The sequence below is a fragment of the Chenopodium album genome, chromosome 15 (assembly GCF_948465745.1).
Source record: "Chenopodium album chromosome 15, dcCheAlbu1.1, whole genome shotgun sequence".
In the NCBI taxonomy this organism is placed as follows: Eukaryota; Viridiplantae; Streptophyta; class Magnoliopsida; order Caryophyllales; family Amaranthaceae; genus Chenopodium; species Chenopodium album.
Window position 1 is genome coordinate 8,686,741 of NC_137848.1, and position 18,128 is coordinate 8,704,868.

General features: G+C 40.9%; 3 protein-coding genes and 1 pseudogene across 11 annotated transcripts; 1 reads left to right on the plus strand and 3 right to left on the minus strand.

Annotated features, from left to right (window-relative positions):
* Positions 1–4,412: 4,412 nt before the first annotated feature.
* On the minus strand, positions 4,413–5,345 carry LOC145580733 (uncharacterized). Its single transcript, XM_081637849.1, has one exon. The coding sequence runs from the start codon at positions 5,343–5,345 to the stop codon at positions 4,413–4,415; it is 933 nt and encodes a 310-aa protein (XP_081493975.1).
* A 2,235-nt stretch (positions 5,346–7,580) lies between these two features.
* Positions 7,581–8,585, minus strand: LOC145580735 (uncharacterized). The gene has a single exon (XM_081637850.1). The coding sequence runs from the start codon at positions 8,583–8,585 to the stop codon at positions 7,581–7,583; it is 1,005 nt and encodes a 334-aa protein (XP_081493976.1).
* A 1,495-nt stretch (positions 8,586–10,080) lies between these two features.
* Positions 10,081–13,844, plus strand: LOC145581811 (protein DETOXIFICATION 35-like; annotated as a pseudogene). The gene is made up of 7 exons (XR_014099686.1): positions 10,081–10,356; positions 11,514–12,139; positions 12,322–12,378; positions 12,546–12,792; positions 12,938–13,056; positions 13,141–13,227; positions 13,696–13,844. The product of XR_014099686.1 is annotated as a protein DETOXIFICATION 35-like (transcript).
* Positions 13,845–14,683: 839 nt separating this feature from the next.
* LOC145582880 (uncharacterized) lies at positions 14,684–17,915 on the minus strand. 8 transcript variants are annotated; one of them, XR_014099987.1, is made up of 5 exons: positions 17,325–17,915; positions 16,354–16,645; positions 16,087–16,148; positions 15,779–15,832; positions 14,684–15,643 (listed from the first exon to the last, which is right to left on the minus strand). XR_014099987.1 is itself a non-coding variant. In XM_081639920.1 (2 exons), exons 1-2 carry the CDS (start codon positions 17,815–17,817, stop codon positions 16,566–16,568), a joined length of 573 nt encoding a protein of 190 aa, XP_081496046.1. In that variant the 5' UTR covers positions 17,818–17,915; the 3' UTR covers positions 16,219–16,565. The 8 variants fall into 8 exon arrangements, 1 of the variants encoding a protein (XP_081496046.1); XR_014099989.1 differs by lacking the exon at positions 15,779–15,832; XR_014099984.1 differs by having other exon boundaries at positions 14,684–15,832.
* Between the last annotated feature and the right edge of the window lie 213 nt (positions 17,916–18,128).

Genomic DNA, 18,128 nt, shown 5'->3' on the forward strand with positions numbered 1-18,128 from the left:
TGGTGAGGAATCTGATGATGCCGGTAGTGGGGATGGCAGTCAGGAAACAGAGGTGAGTGAGCAGGGAGTAAGAGTGAGAGAGGGTGAGGTCGCTGAAAGAAGCGATGCCGTCTTGAAAGAAGAGAGTTTGGATGAAGGGTATGACTCTGAAAACGATGACCCAAAATACCGAGAACCTCTTGAACTGAAGGCCGAGTATAAGGTTGTGTCGACGAAAGTTGACCCAGAATGGCTCGAGAAGGCTACCGAGAAAGAGTATTGCCGTATCGGTGCCCACTTCTTCAACCTTCCTGACGGCTATGATTTGAAATTACCTAAAGAGGGTCAAACTGCTCTTGACTGTCCTGACGGTCACATAGTCGTTTATGCGAAACATCTTGAGTATGGTTTACGGTTTCCATTGCATCCTTTTATCGAGAAAATTTTCAGGGCTTGGAATGTGTGTGTGGCGCAGCTAACGCCCATTGCTATCCGTAACCTTATCTCACTGGTGTGGGTTATGATATTCATGGACTTCCCTCTTACATTGAACTTATTTCGCACCCTTAACTGGCTAAAGAGAGATAGTCAGTCACCAGGGTTTTGGTCATTATTCACGGCCCGTGGTAAATGTACAGTCTGGCCGAAACTGACCAGTTGCAAAGGTTGGATGGAGAATTTCTATTTTCTAAGTGTTCCTGAAGACTACAAAGTTCGCAGACGTTTCTATCCTGCTCATAGCATGTTTGATACCATTAGGCGTAGAAGGTTAGGTGAGATAGAGAAGTATGCTTGTAAATTTTTTGATTGTACATATGTAAAGGCCGGTAGTAAGAACAAAGTTGTACTGGGGGTGTGGCTACCCAATTGTAATTATATCTTGGGTAACGCCCCTTTGTCTCATGTCGGTCTCTGTTGGACTGACGAATTTGGTACGGTTCTTCTCATATTAACAGCTTTGTTTCATTTCATCATTCTCATCATCATTATATATATATTTTTTTATTTTTATTAATTTATTTTTATTATTGTTACTTTACACATACATACTTTTATTGAAATATTTCGATGCCCAAAACCAGTTATTTCAAAATAACTGACTGTCATGTCGGTATCTCGACTTTTAGAGTACTTAAGTTTCGCTGCCCTGTTACCCTTATTTATTCCTTGTGTGCTTACTGTGGTGCAGGTATTAACAAGTTAGATTTTGCCAACTTGGGTTTACATCCTGACAGCAGGGTGAAATTTCAGTGCCCTCCAAACCCAAAACACGGTTACGATACACTACATGTATACTGCACGCGTGCCCTAAAAGGGAAGAAGAGAAGAAGACAAGATATGACTTCTAACGAGCAACGCAGGACAAAAGCTCGCACCCTTCCGGTCAAGAGAGGCGGGGCTAATGCTGCCAAGCGAGCCAGTGATCTGTCGAGCCGCGACCAGCATAAAAAGCAGAAACAAGATGAAGCTGCTAAGAACAAACAGGTGCCGGAAGAAACCTTAAACGTTGTGAATTTGGAGGATGACGGTGACCGTCCTTCCGGCATCAAAAAATAAACATCCACATGCGGTTGCCCACTGATGCAAGTGTTGTTGCGGCAGAGAAGGTTGTTGCAACTAAGAAGCTGGTACCGACTGAAGATCCTTCTTTGAGGGGCCGACAAACTCGGGTGTCGGGGAGGTCTGCTAGCAGCAAAAATGCCTTCATTCCGGTGATGACTGGGGATTACATTGAGGTTCCCCATGTGAAGGTGCCTGCCGAAGTAGCTGAGGAGTTCTTGGTTCCTAGCGGCAGTGCTGGCGAGCCGTGGCATCCTCGCATTAATGTAAATCGGGGGGAGTCTGTTATCTGTGATGACCCCAATACCGGCGGCAGCATGGGTTGGAGAGTGCTGAAGGATCTGGCCACGCCGACAGACAGGCCTGTTGACAAGCTTATTGCTCCTTGCGGCCAAATGATGAACGACATGCTCCGGGTAAGATTTTTTTTTTTTTTAATAATTACACATAGTTTTATAATAATTATTTTCTCCCCCCCTCCTCTTTCTTTTTATAGACTGTCAACTCGGCGGTCGAGGTGGTACACATGTACCGATACTATCAGCGCTGTCATGATCAGGCCGAGGCGAAATTTAAAAGATGCGATGACGCCCGACAAGCTGCTATCAGAGAGAAGGATAAACTGACGGCCAATGTCAAAACGTTAGAGAACAATATGATTGTTCTGAACACTAAGCTGGCCAACCAGGAATCCATGCAAAAGAGAATTACCGACCTCGAGCTGCAGCTAAAGACAGAGAAGGAGGCCAAAACAAAGTTGGAGGAGAGCTTGAAAAAGGCTGAGGAGGATAAGCCCGGTATCAGGCGCAGAGCAGTCAATCGGTTCATGCAGTCCGACCATTACCGGAACTTGCTGGTGGACCGATACACTGGCGGATGGGTAGCTGCGCACCGCTATGTCTGCAAGGCCGAGAACTGGGATATGCATATAGTGATGATATGCACCTGTCCCCTACCAGCTATGAAGGAGATTATTTCGATAACCCTCCTCCAATTGAAGTGCTGAAGAATCTTGATCCGCGTGATCTACCGGAAGAGGAGTTTGTAGATGCCATTATTGCTAGTCCTATCGGCGAGGACAAGGCTGTCGGCACCTCTGAAGCTGTCCCCCAAAAGAAGGATTAATGGGGCGGGCAGTCATCACCGGAATCATGCGGGTCCTCCTTATCTGTAATTGCTAAGGCTCATTGTTGAGCAACTTATGTTTGTTTTTGTCAAGACAATTTTTACAAACTTGTATTTTGGCCGATCTGACCCTTGTCTTTTTTGGGTGATGGCTGTCGACTTCATATGTGTATGTTCTGACAATTTTTATTTTCTGTTGGCTTAATCACTTATCAACAATATCTGAATTTGGCAACATGTATATTTTAATTGCGCAGAACTAAACAGTTTCTCCGTTATACTTGCATTCTGAATGATTTTTCCGTTAATTTTGTTTGAAAGAAACTTACACGTTTTCTTTTCTGTATTCATTCTAATGTCGTGAATGCACTTGTATTTCGATACTATTATGCTCGTCTGTGATTTCTATAACTGTATTATAACTGTATTACAATTGCATACCCGTTTGCTTATCTGTACGCGAAATTTTATAACGCTTTGCTACTTAAACTATTTCTAGTTCTAACAAATAATTATCGGCTTTTTTTTTTTTTTTGTTTTTTTTTTTTTGTTTTTGTTTCCAACTCCAACTTTTTTTATTCCAATACATTGGCATATTAGGCATAATAGGCATATGCCCCCGAATTCCGCAATTAATTTCCTTAGAAATTGATTTCGGAATTCCTTATCATTCTGGTACTGCCGGTGTTTTTCTTATATATGCAGCCTTTAGCAGGCCAAGTATTTGACAGTGGATCAGACCGTCAATTTCAACTTGCCTTGAGGCGCAATAGTTATCCAACTTTCCTCCTTACTTGAATGAAAGAGACAGCTAGCTAGGCTGTTTATCAGATCATATCGAAAGCAGGGGATGGCTCCATGTGTTATACTATATACTTCTCTTATTGACGGCCTTGGCAAAAATTGTTAAAACAAATTACAGCCATATAGTTTGCCTACAACATAGGAAATAACAAAGAACGTTGAACCATGACTACATGTCATGCCGGTACTAAACATGAAAAACTAAAAGGATTTTTAAATATAGTATTTCTTGAGGACGCTTGTATTCCAAACATTTTTTAACGGTACTCCTTCTAGGGTCATCAACCGATACGATCCTTGGCGGACTGTTTCGTACACCTGGTAGGGGCCTTTCCAGTTTGCGGTTAGCTTGCCATCTGCATTTCCTTTACCCGTAGCGGCTGTCCTACGAAGGACAAAGTCTCCATCTTCCAGAGGCCGATAATTGACTCTCTTGTTATATGCTTGACTCATACGATTCTTATATGTCGCTGATCTGATGGCAGCCGTAAGCCGCTTTTCAGGTAAGAAATCTAATTGTTGTCTTAGGAGCAAGTCATTCTGATCCTCACAAAAATGCTGAACACGAAACGTAGGGAGTCCTACTTCAGCCGGAATAACGGCTTCTGAGCCGAAAGCAAGGTTGAATGGTGACTACCCAGTAGTTTCCCTTGTTGTTGTTCTATTTGCCCATAATATTTCCGGGATTAGATCTGCCCACAAGCCCTTCGCATCTTCTACCTTCTTTTTCAGTGCCGTTAGTATCTGTTTATTTGCGGCTTCCGCCTGGCCGTTTGACTGGGGATGACAGACTGCCGCGTATGCAAATTTTACTTTGTATATGCTAAGGAAGTTCTTAACTGGGTTGCAATCAAATTGGGAGCCGTGATCAAACACCATTGCAACCGGTAGGCCAAATCGGGTGAATATACTCTTCCAGATAAACTTCTTGACCTCAGCCGCTGTTATTTTGCTATCGGTTCCGCCTCTATCCACTTGGTGAAGTAGTCAATCCCTACTATCAGGAATTTTCTGCTCCCGGTTGCTGACGTAAAAGGCCCAACAATGTCCATTCCCCATTGAGCAAACGGTATCAGATTTAGGATTGGTGTCAAGTCGTTTGGCGGCTGGTTGATTGCCGGCCCAAAATTTTGACATTTATCGCACTTTTTCGCGTACGCTAGAGTATCAGCATTCATTGTTGGCCAGTAATACCCTCTTTTCATTGCTTCTAAGGACATTGACCGGCCTCCGGCATGATTTCCACAATCCCCTTCGTGGATTTCTTCTATCAGCCTAGCTGACTCATAGGCCGATATGCACCTTCGCATAGGTAGCGAGAACCCCCTTTTATACAGCATTCCCTTGAACATGACAAACCAGATACTATCCTTCTTTATCTTCTGGGCTTCTGTTTTATCCGCCGGTAAGACGTTATGCACCTTGTAGGCCAGCACGCCATCATACCATTCTTGGCCGTTAATCACGCAATTCACCTCTTTTGGAGTGTTGTCGGGGTCAATACTTTTGCGTTCCAGAAGCTCCACCATTACAGTGCGTTCCAGATCATTCAAGCTTGAACTTGCCAGTTTTGCCAAGGCGTCTGCCTGTGTGTTTTTTGCTCTCGGCACCAATTGTATTTCAAACAATTCCAGGTTGGCCGTTATTGCTTTCAACTTGGCCAAGTAGGCCATCATTGTTTTCTCCTTTGCCTCATAAGTGCCGTCAAACTGACTTGCTACCAATTGTGAGTCAGTCGTGAGTTCTATCCGCTTTGCCTCAGCCGCAACACATAACTGTACTCCCGCAAGCGCTGCCTCATACTCAGCTTCATTATTTGAGGCTTTGAACTTGAATTTGATAGCATACTCGAATATGTCCCCTTGCGGTGATATCATGACGATATCGGCTCCGGAGCCCGTTGATGCTGAGGAGCCGTCAACAGAGACCTTCCACACTCCATTGACTTCTTCTTCTTCGGTGGAGGATGCTTCCACAATGAAATCAGATAATGCCTGAGCCTTTATCGACACTCGTGACTTGTAAATTATCACGTACTCCGACAACTCTACCGCCTATTTGAGCAATCTTCCTGACGTCTCCATTTTCTGCAGAGACTTCTCTAACGGCTGATTTGTCAACACTTCAATGGTATGTGCATCGAAATATGGCCGAAGTTTTCTTGCAGCTATAACCACTGCATATGCAATTTTCTCTATCAGAGGGTATCGTCTCTCTGCCGCGTTCAGGACATGGCTCAATAAATAAATTGGCATTTGTGCTTTCTTTCGTTCCACTACCAGCACCGCTGCAACCGTCTTTGGAGATGCCGAGATGTATAACTGCAGGCTTTCTCCCTGTTCCGACCGTGCTATGGTCGGAAGGGACCTTAGATGGTTTTTGATCACCTCTAATGCCTTTGCCTGCTCTTCCCCCCAAACGAATGTTTTATTTTGCCGGAGGACTACAAAGAATGGTAAGGCCTTATCAGCCGATTTGCTGATAAACCTTGCCAGCGCTGCCATGCGTCCGGTAAGCTTATGTATGTCCTTTATTGACTTTGGTTGCGGTAGGCTAAGTATAGCTTCTATTTTGTCGGGATTTGCATCTATCCCCCTTTCACTAACCATAAACCCCAAGAATTTCCCTGAACGAACTCCAAAGACGCATTTTTCCGGATTGAGCTTCATCCGGTACTGACGCAAAGTTTCAAATGTCTCCCTTAAATCTGCAACGTGATCAGTGGCTAACCGGCTTTTTACGATGGAGTCGTCAACATATACTTCTACGTTTCTTCCTTTCTGATTTGCAAAGACTTTGTCTACCAGCTTCTGATATGTTGCCCCGGCGTTTCGTAACCCAAATGGCATTGCATTGTAACAAAATACTCCGGCATCAATAATAAATGCCGCTTTCGTTCTATCTGGTGCATACAGGCTGACTTGATGATACCCCGAGAAGGCATCCATAAACCTAAGCAGAGCATGGCCGGAAGTGGAGTCTACCAACCTATCTATTCGGGGCAGAGGATAACAATCCTTTGGGCAGGCTTTATTCAGGTCCGTAAAATCCACGTACATCCTCCATTTTCCTGACGGCTTCCTCACCATGACTACGTTTGCTAACCATTCAGGGTACGTGCAAGGCTCAATAAACCCCGCCGCTAGCAATTTGTTTACTTCTGCTTGTATTGCTTCTATCTTTTCTGTCGAGAAGTTACGTTTTTTCTGCCTAACCGGCCTGGCATTTCTATCCACATTCAGCTTATGTACTATAACGTCTGGGTGAATCCCGGGCATTTCATCTGTCGAGAAAGAAAACACGTCAGCGTTCTCCCGTAAAAGCTCCACCAAATGACAATGGGTATCAACATCCATGTCGGACCCAACTCGTACGGTTCTTCCCGATACCCCAGGTTGCAACTCAACTTCTACTGTCTCCCCTCCCGGCGAAGGGCGGGGAACTGCTGCCGGGCGTGTATCGAAATTCTCCATTGCTAAGTCATGCGCAGATATGGCTCGCCCCCTTTTCTACATTGCCTGCTCGGCCTGGGGTTGTCGGTTGGGCTGCTTTAGAGCTGTTACATAACATTCCCTGGCCATTGTCTGACCTTCCCTAACACGCTCTGCCTTCCCTAGATTCGAAACATACACCATCGTCAAATGATATGTTGATACTATTCCCTGCACATCATGGATCAGGGGTCTACCGACAATAGCGTTATATGCTGAGGGCACATCAATTATTAAAAATTCCGTCATGACATCCCTGGCCGCCATGCCTTCGCCAATTCTAACTTGCAAGGCTATACTTCCTTCCGGCCTTACTGTAGATCCGTTGAAACCGATAACGGGATACGATATCGGGGTTAAGTACTTCTGGCCTATCCTCATTGCGTCAAATGCTTCCGCAAACAGGATGTTAGCAGAGCTCCTCCATCAACCAACACTCGCTTGATGTTGGCTCCATTGACCGTCAGAATTAGAACCAATGGATCATCGTGAGGAAATACCAAGCCCTTGGCGTCTGCCTCCGAGAAAGATACTGACGGCATCGATGCGGGCCTTGGTCGCTCATCCACACCCAATGCATTCATTGTATGCTTGTGCTCAGACAGACTCTTTTTCGCCCCGCTAACTGATCCCCCATGCACCGGGCGCACTGTTCCCTTGACGGTATTCCCCGCTGTGATTGCGCCGGTAGGTGTCGTCTTGCATGGACGTGTCACCCTGCCTTCGATACTCACTTTGTCTGGGTTGCGGGGCTTGCTGCCGACTTGGCCCTGCTTGAGCTCGGTACTGGGATAGGTGGCCCTTTCTAATAAGGTCTTCTATATTCTCTTTCAACTGAGTGCATTCTTTCGTATAATGGCCAATATCCATGTGAAACATGCAATATTTTTTCGTGTCTCGACCCTTGGTTATCATTGGTGCCGGTCGCGTCCATTCCTCTCTGTGCTGATTTATTGAATATATTGCGGCCCTTGGTGTGTTCAGTTGCGTGTAACTGCTGTACCGGCCAAGACCTCTGGGTGGCCTACCGGTTCTTTGCTGGTTTGGTTGTTGTTGTTGTCTGTTCACTCCACCGGCATAAGTATTAGGCACAACACTGTCATTCTGTCTTCGAGAGGGCTCTGATGCCGCTATCTGGTTACTGGTTTTCAATAACTCCTCGCTTTTTATGTATTCATAGGCTTTGCCAAAGGCCACGCCTAAATTCGGGAACGACTTCCTTGCCATGTATTTTTTGAAATCATTATTTCCCAAACCGTTCATTAAAGCCATTACAGCTATTTCTTGCTGTAATTTTGGTATCGTATTAGCCTCACTATTAAATCTCCTTATGAAATCCCTAAGGGACTCATCTCTTCTTTGTCTGACCGACATAAGCTCTCCAGAAGTTCTCTGCCTTGCACTGTTGCTGATATACTGACCGGTAAACAGTTCGACCAAGGTATCGAAACAATCAATTGATCCATTCTCCAAATTGGAAAACCAATCTGAGGCTGGTCCCGTTAGTGTTGTCGGGAACACCTTGCACCACACCGCGTCGGTGTCGGTATAAAGCAGCATATGACTTTCAAATGCCGCTACGTATCGCTTGGGATCTCCCTTGCCATCAAAGGTGCATGCCGGCATTTTTATTCTTTCCATTTGCTGATCCAGTACCTCCTGGGTAAAAGGTGATACTCTCGGCCTGACTATAGCTCTGGCTGTACGTCTCACTGGCCCGCTACTGATCTCGTGTTGCCGAGACCCTGAGTCCTCTATCTGCGTACCATGAGTTGGTTAACGCTCACTTGGGACAATTATTCCCCGATTCTGGGGCTGTGGCGGCGGTTGCTGGTCTGCCTGGTTGAATTGACTCGCCAGGTTCACAATCACGGGAACGGCCGGTGTATCAACTTGCCCCTTATTGGCTGCAGCTTCAGCCTCCTTTCTTTTCCGAGACATCGCTTTCATTACCCTTGTCGTTACTTCTAACTCCTCAGGGGTAAATTCCTCCAGGAGGTCCGGTATCCGTGCGGGACTCCGTTTAGGTGTTACCGGTGTGTTCACGGTATTCCTGTGGAGAAGATGAGTTTCATCCTCCACTTCAATCTCAGGTATTGCATTGACGGTTTTGTTTGTATTGGCATTCAGGGTGTTACTATCATACTGACGGTTTTCAGCTTCTGCTATCGGTGTTACGTTTTCCTGGTTTTCTTCCATGACTGGCGAAGGTTATTTGGACGATAGAAGTTATTATTATCCCCTCCTTCTAGCGCCAACTGTTCCGTGTGAGCTCCGGTACAGATAATCTTCGTGGGTTGGTAAAGGTTTACCGTCCAATTACGCACCTGCACAGTCAACACAGATGAGCTAACCTGGGGGTTATCCGGGAATAACCTCTCCGATGCTAAAGTCAGCAATCCGATAAGAAGAAAGAGTGAAGAGAGAGAAAGTGTTTTAGATATGTAGATAGAGAGAGAGAAAAAGATTGTACCTCCAGGTGAACATTTGCTTGGGTATATATATAGGGAAACAACAAAGCGGGTGCCACCTATAACGATAGGTGGCAAACCGACCTCGTAGGCAGCAGGTGCCTACGTGGCCTCAAGCAGCTCTCCACGTGGCCGTTTAGAAAGGCCGTTATGGATATTTGAGCTTTCTTACTAATCAGTTGTTTAGCGGTATTAGAAGACATTACCGGCTATTTGCTTTACTACCAGTATCCTCCCGTACAATTATATATCTTTTTTTTGAAATAATATTATCTTGATTTAAGTTATGTCTTTTGATGTATATACTATGTATGGTGGATGATGTTTGAGTTGGAAAAAAATGAATATTTTTTTTTTAAAAAAAAATTATATGAAAAATTCAGAAAATAAGTTACTCAACATTTTTTTTTTGACGAGAACATTATATCTGCTATAAGTCCTATAAAAAAATACATTTTTTTTTCCTTGCATACCCTTAAAATTTAAAAATTTTAACATCACTTTTTAATTAGGGCCCAAATTATAAGAAACGGGGCTGGTGCCATCCCACAAGATTAAGTATGAAGTGCAATAACTAGAGACAAATAATCAAATAAATAAATAAAAATCTAGAGAAGAAGAAGAAAAAAAAGTAGGTAGAGTGTGTGAACATGGAGACACCACTACTAAACGGCGGCGACGGTAACAGGTTGAAGGCGGAGAACGGTGACTATGCGGAGGTGAAGAGCATTAGCGAGGCGGCGGCGGTGTTTAAGGAAGAGACTATCAAGTTATGGAAGATAGCATCACCATTAGTGTTTAACATTATTTGTCAATACGCTACAAATTCTCTTACAAACATTTTTGTAGGACATCTTGGGGAGCTTGAGCTTTCGGCTATTTCTATTTCAATGTCCGTCATTAACACCTTCGCATTCGGCTTCATGGTTTTTTTTTCTATCTCTATTACTCATTGGAGTTTTTTTTTTTTTTTTTTTAATTTACTCATTTTGACTTTTTACACTATTCATTTGTATTTTTAACTTTTTTTTATTTGATGCTGATTTTTGGGTTTTGACGAATGTTGATGATATATGTTTTTAGAGTATAAAAGTCAATCTTGTCAAACCTTTTTCAATATTACTTTTTTTTTTTTTTTTTTTTTTTTTTTTTTTTTTTTTTTTTTTTTTTTTTTTACAAATAATTCTATTAATGAAAAACAGTAATACAACCTGAAAACAAACTTGTAATGATCTTTGTGAATTCTAATGTTAGTAAAGACAAGAATGATTTTTTGGGTGCAAAGTGTAATGGTTAAAGTTAAGCCAATCTTTACTTTAAGACGTTTAAGTTATGTAATGATCTTTGTAAATTCTTATGTTAGTGAAGCCAAGAATGATTTTTTGGGTGCAAAGTGTAATGGTTAAAGCTAAGCCAATGTTTGAGTAGGTAGAGTAAAGTTAGAAGGACATTTATAGTACAAGGCTTTAATAGACAGACAATAAAATATCCCAATAACAATTTAGGAAATTGCTTCATGTATAAAGTTTCCTACTCAGTCTTTTGTGCTCATTTTTGCCAAACTCTCACATTACTTGTTGCTTTGTAAAAAGAATTTAGCAATAATAGTAATGAGGACATATTAGGTGATAGTAATGTTAGAGATGACAAATTAGGTGTGCGGATTGGATTCGAGTCACATTGGATCTGTGTCATGGTGGGTTTACTTGTGTGTCTATGGCCTCTGTGTGGATCGTATTTGAATTTGGACTCTTTGGTTACTTTGGGTGAAGTCGGGTTATTTTCAGGCTGGAATGGTTTTTTAGTACTAGCCCATTGGGAGGGGGTGTTATCTGATTATTTTTCTAGACATTCTAATACAGAAACTTTAAACTTTATTAGATACAAAATGCATAAAAAAAAATTAAAAAACTTGTGTTAAAAAAGTATTGAAATGCCTAGAGTTGTTAATTAGTGTGATGGACAATCACTTGGTGTAATGGTTTTTACAAACTTACTATGTAGTACTATTATTTTGTTCAAGTGGGAGCATGTAGTTTTTGGAGATTTTAATGGGGACAAATATTGTTGTTCAATATTGTAGCTTGGCATGGGGAGCGCGCTTGAGACATTGTGTGGGCAAGCTTTTGGTGCAGGGCAAGTTCATATGCTTGGAATTTACATGCAACGCTCGTGGATCATCCTATTGCTTAGCAGTCTTGTACTCCTACCAATTTACATCTTTGCTGCACCTGTGTTAAAGTTTCTAGGACAGGACAATGATGTAGCCAACCTCTCAGGACAGTTCACCATCCTTACTATACCCTCATTGTTCTCGTTGGCTATCAATTTTCCTACTCAGAAGTTCCTCCAAGCCCAAAGCAAGGTTAATGTAATGGCTTGGATTGGATTTATTGTTCTAATTCAACACGCTGTGCTTCTCTGGCTATTCATTGCTGTGCTGGGCTGGGGTCTGCGCGGGGCTGCAGTAGCATTCAACTTTACAAGATGGGTGACTGCAATTGCACAAGTTGTTTATGTGTTTGGTTGGTGCAAGGATGCTTGGACAGGGTTCTCATGGGCTGCTTTTAACGAGATGTGGGCGTTTGTTAGGCTTTCAATTGCTTCTGCTGTGATGCTTTGCCTTGAAATATGGTATATGATGAGCATAACACTTCTTGCTGGTCACCTTCCAAATGCTATCATTACTATAGGCTCTCTTTCTATCTGGTGAGTTTCCGTACCTCTTCGAGTCATGACTTGTAAGTTTATTGTCTACTTGCAAGCATGTCAAATTGTGGTATCATACTAAACCTTCCTTGATAAATGTATACTGAAGTATTATTCTTAACAACTAGCTGTTGTTTTTCAGCAAAATAGCCGCTAATGCAATTTTCTTCTCTCTGTTTCAGCACGAATATAAATGGCCTACAATTTATGATATTCATTGGAATAAATGCTGCTGTAAGGTAAATGCATAAAAAACAATATTCTTACTATGCTAGACACTAACCTTTTCAGTTTATTTGCTTGAGTTGCGGGATTCTATCTTGATCCTATACTCTTAGAAGCTACAAGTGGTTATTATGTTTTCATTTTCATCTATCAATTCTGAAGCAATTTTTGTTACTACTAGTGTTCGTGTATCAAATGAGCTTGGGTTACAGGCTTACAGCATCCAAGGGCAACCAAATACAGTGTTTTCGTTGCAGTCTTCCAGTCTATCATCATCGGGCTTTTGTGCTTGGTCATTATCCTCATCACTAAAGACCATTTTGCTATTATTTACACCGATAGCAAGGAATTGCAGCAAGCAGTTTCTAAACTAGCTTGGCTTCTTGGTGTGACAATGGTTCTTAACAGTATTCAGCCTGTCATTTCAGGTAGACTTACACTTAAATTTCTTTTCTGTCTGTCAAATCTGTGACTTCTTTCTGCCAACAAGCAAATGATCGACAGACTCCTGATCTAGCAGTCTGGACTTGAGTACTAAATGATTCAATAACTATTTTCCTATCATATTTGTAGGAGTTGCTGTTGGAGGGCGGTGGCAAGCCACTGTGGCTAATATAAACTTGGCTTGCTATTATGTTTTTGGGCTACCGCTTGGATACATTCTCGGCTATGTAGCACACTTGGGAGTAGAGGTAATATCACTTTCCATTTGTGCTTAAGATCTTAATTCTTCATCATCAACGATATATTCTGAAATATGGTTTTATCAATGACAGGGCCTTTGGGGCGGAATGATAGCTGGAACTCTCTTGCAGACATTCATTCTACTCTTCATCCTTTACAAAACAACTTGGAATAAAGAGGTGAGCAGTGAGCTTTACATAGCTTTCAGTCTTTCATTGTTTTTCTGAAAGTTTGGTGTCAGCATAATTTGGATATATGAGATCTTAATACTTCACCTTATGTCGCATTGCTGTGTTTCTTCTGTTCATACTCGCATAGTCTTAAGTACTCTTGGCTAAGGGTTAGGAATTCCTTTAGTTATGCTCTTCAGACTTGGCTATAAGTTTTTCCAAAACACTGGTCGTGGTACACACATTGAATTTAAAGGTAGAATTGTCTCGTACATTGACACTAGAGATGAATTGAAGAGTTCATATATACACATCTTGAGTATTTTGCATTTCTGTAAAAGACATCGTAAAGGTTTAAGGTTTGTGTACTTGTGAATAAAACTCCACTTTCAGTTGTGCAAAAGCATTCTAGAGTGGCTGGTAATAGTTGACGTCGTAAAATGACAGACATGACTAAGCTGCCTCCATGATATGCAGGTGGAGGAATCAAGCAGCCGCATGCAGAAATGGGCAGGGAAGGACAGCAGGGCAGATAAGATTGACGATGACATATGAATAACTTGCTTCAAGTGATACAACATCTCTGTTCTTGCATCACTCAAGCTTCACTTAATATCCGAAGAATTGGATGTTTTGACTGAAGTTTATGTGAGCCAAAAGAGGTGAACAACTAATCTGACAATGAAGATTTTCCCATGACAACGGCGAACCACCAATTCTATTTGTTGAGCGTTGTCTAACCTCCAAAGTGTTCTGAATGTTTGGAGGGTGCTTCTAAAGGCATTGCATCTCTAAAATCCTAGCAAGATCGTGTTAGAATATCTTATTGATGAAATATTGTCATTTATAAACCTTGTTACAGTCATTCTACTCTGTAAACCTTGTTGTTTAACGCTGAATCTGATCATATTACCGCATATGATTGGCATAGACTCGAACTTAACCAAGGATTGCAACTTATTGTAGTTACAAAATTGTAACCACATTCTTGAGTCGTTTCAAATTATAGAGCAGCATAGTCTTCAACGATGTGAAGAAAATAAAACTGCCGTGTTCTTAACTATTGTCATGTACATTACTTTAGTCGTTATTTTAATAATTGCGTCACTTTGAATTTAAACACAAAATAATAATCCCACGAGACATGACAAACGCATAGGCGGCTAGGCGATATGGGCATTATTTTCCACTGCAGGGCATATTCGTTATTTTGATGAATTTAAAAAGAACAAAAGAAAATTATACACAACATTAAACCTTTAGTTATTTGCCTATTTGTAATCGACACAGCCCACAACCATCTTTACAATTAACTACAGAGTAACAAGATTATAAATGAGCAGACTAGCATAAAAATTGATTATTTTATTTGATTAGTGTAAATTAAGTAGGTTAAGTTGACAAAGCAAAATTGATCTTAAAAATCAGTTTGGTGATATACCAAAGAATACGCCAACAACCCCAATAAATCAACAGCACTAACCAAATTAATCAGGCAGACCATGTGGCCAACTAGACATCAAAATGATTAATTCTTACACTTAAGATTCAGATGTGTCAATCTAAACCACAATATTCTCTTATGCAAAGTTGATATCATCAAGTCAAAGACAGGATTCGCAAGTTTAAGACAAAAATCTAAGTTATACTAATCTCTTTTAAGTAAGAATCTTTTTTCTGCAGCCTGTAAGCGTATCTCTGAATCAAAACTCCCGTAAACCAAGCTTCTTCAAGATCTACACAGCTGACTTTCTCTGATTTCGGAGAAATTTATTAAACACGGCCATCTATTTGACCAATCCAGATCCCGATCTTCTGTTATGGAGTGTTTCACGTACCATCTCTTCTAAATTTGCCACATCTTCACATACAGCTTGTAACTTCTTGATCGTGGTTCGTGGTGGCATTAGATAGCACAAAGGCAGATAAATACTAACATACTGATAAATCCTTCTAAAGACTGCATCAGCGATTAGCACTATTAAATCACTCCCTCCTCGTTAGTGATGTAAAGGGAGAGCTATGACCTAAAGTTATGGACTATGGCTGGCTTTGCTTTAAACAAATCCTGCCTTTGTTTTTAAAGCACAGCCAGCCATAGGTCGTAACTTCTGGTCATGAGGGAAGCAAGATGACAGTATGAGACTAAGAGTGAGGCAACTAGGCAAGTACCTCACTACTCATTCTAATGAACACCATATTTCCCATGAACAGAAGAAACACAGCAATGCATTAGTTACTAATTCACTAGCAGCAACCACATCTAAGTATAGGAGATATGTTAGCAACCACTCGTACTACTAAATGGTTCAAGCGGAAACTCTTTTAAGTCATATAAGACAAGTAAAAAACCAACCAGCAAAGAGTTAATTCGGGTCTCCATCACTCAACTAATACGTCCACTGCTTGCTCTTGGAGTAGACTTCTGCAAGAGCAAATACAAAGAACAACTTGAGAAAGTATCTGCAATTCACCAAACAAGTTATGTGGCCAGAATTATTAGTAGACTACATATACGAGTACGAGAGTTAGACAAAGACACCTCCGCGAGAATGCCAACCTTTGAAGCAAGTTGCAGAAGATCGACAAAAGCAGAGTCATTAAGTGTGCTCATCTTCAATCGAGAGAACAAGTTAGAAGTCAGCCTTACAAACATAGAGACAACATAGTCTGCCATTAACGGAAATCAATTTGCAAATGACAATATTTCACATATTAGACCCAGTCAGCATTGTCATTCATCATATCAGATAACCACTTATAGCAATCCCAAGTTAGAGGTTAAACGATAAGTATGTTCCATCAGGCAGAGATAATCGAAAGGATTGGCAATAATCCAAGACTGATTATCCAATAAGAGGGAATTACCTCAGCAATGCAGAGGCCACTTAAGAAGCTGAGGTAGCTGCAATGGTGATTCTCAACACACACTGCATAAGAATCACAGTAGAATAAGCACATGAAAATAAATGTAACAGAAACAACAGTTGCACAAAACAATTTACTAATTAAAGAAGTAAGTTTTATTCCACTTTCATCTCTTTTATTTCATCTATCATTACAAATAATCACAAGCTAAAATCTAAGCCGAGCACTAAATGTCAGACCATCATCGGTAGTTGATTAATCTCAGACCTGACACGGTCCTCTTCTCTAATGGTTCTGATCCATCGTCCAAAATTCGGTCGCAAAGTTCTGAACTTTGACGGTCCTGGCATGTTCATCTTCCCATTCAAAGATCGATCCATTTTGATTACGGAAGTTAAGACTTTTCATCTTTTAGGGAAAATAGGACATCCTTTTGTCCTTAGACTTATAAAATCAGTCAACGGCAACGCCACTGCAATCTAGCTGCATAATTTGACAGTGCACGCCACGGCCTGAGCCCAAAATTTTAGCCTTGCTTTGACATCTTCAGGATGATCACCTAATCAAAGGAACAGACAACATGTTAAGCATAGCACAATGGGTAATCAGAACAAATGTGAAGACAAACTGGAACATGATGTGACCAACTCATGCCTAACAGATGCCAACTATCTACAACTCAGAAAAATAAAAGCACACAATCCAATATACTACAGCAATTAACAATGTGAATGATTAGTTTTGTTCACACTTTACAGTTTACATGTGCACAATATCAAGTCTTTAATTCTTGTAAGTTGTAACAATTTTGTCAGCAACGATCATGGAACACATGGAATTCTTTTAATCTTAGACATCAGACAAGTAATGCAAGTTTTCTTAGTGTGTACATTAATCTTTCTAAACTCAATCAGATCTACTTATTATTTAATTACATATATATATTCACATGATTAAGTAATCATTTGTCCTGAAATTAATTAGAATCAACATCAAATCTGTAAATACCACCTTTCATGTCCAGATTTAGTTGTTGCATTACACTAATTTATGTAGTTTACAGCTAATAAAAGTCAATTAAATCGAATATCATTCAAATTAGACAAATTCAAACCCAGATCCCAAAAACCCAGAAAAACTAAAACCACCCAGAAAAATTGAAACAAAACCCAGATCATAAAACACAGAAAAAACCAAACCCAGATCAAAAAACTTAAGAATCATAAAATAAAACTTACCAGGACTAGAGATCTTCCAAGTAGGCATAGGACTAGAAGATTCAGACCCAGAAGACGACGCCGTATCATTAGTACTATTAGCATGATTCAAACTTTGTTGATGATGTTGTTGTTGATTAGGATAATCATCTAGAAACTTCTGAGACATAGAATAACAAAGCTCCAAAGCAGGCAAAGTATTACAAAGTTCAGGAATTTCATCATAACTAAACCCAAACCCTAAATCAACACAACCCTTTAATTCATCAAGATCATCATCAGTTAAGCTCTTTGTTCGAGGTAAATCATCGTCATCAGAGGGTTCAACGTATCCTTCTAAACAAACCTGTGGTACCCTCTTTCTGGGTTTCCTGATTCTGGGTTTTGGTTCATATACAATCACCTCTTCTTCATCTTCTTGATGATCGGAATTTAGGGTTGTTGTTTGGTTGTTGTTGGTGGTGGAAATTCTGGTTTTGTCTTGGGATTCGGATTCGGAATTGTAGGCTGCCATTGTTTTTCTGGGTTTTTTCTCTTTCTTGTTTTTCTGGGTTTTTTTCTCTCTCCAATTCTATTGATTCTGTTGTGTGAGTGAGATTGTGAGAAATAGGGTGAGAGAGAAGGGCTTATAAAGGTAGGGCTTTTGCAGTTTAGTCCCTAAGTCGGCCATTAGACGGCTGTTTTTTAATATTTGTTGTTATGACCTTGTGTGGGACAATGCTGTGTATATCCTCTGTTTCGGAATAATTGACGCAATTTGATTTTTTTTTAGCTATTCATACTCGTATGTTACTTTTGACAATACGGTTATATATGAGAAACAAT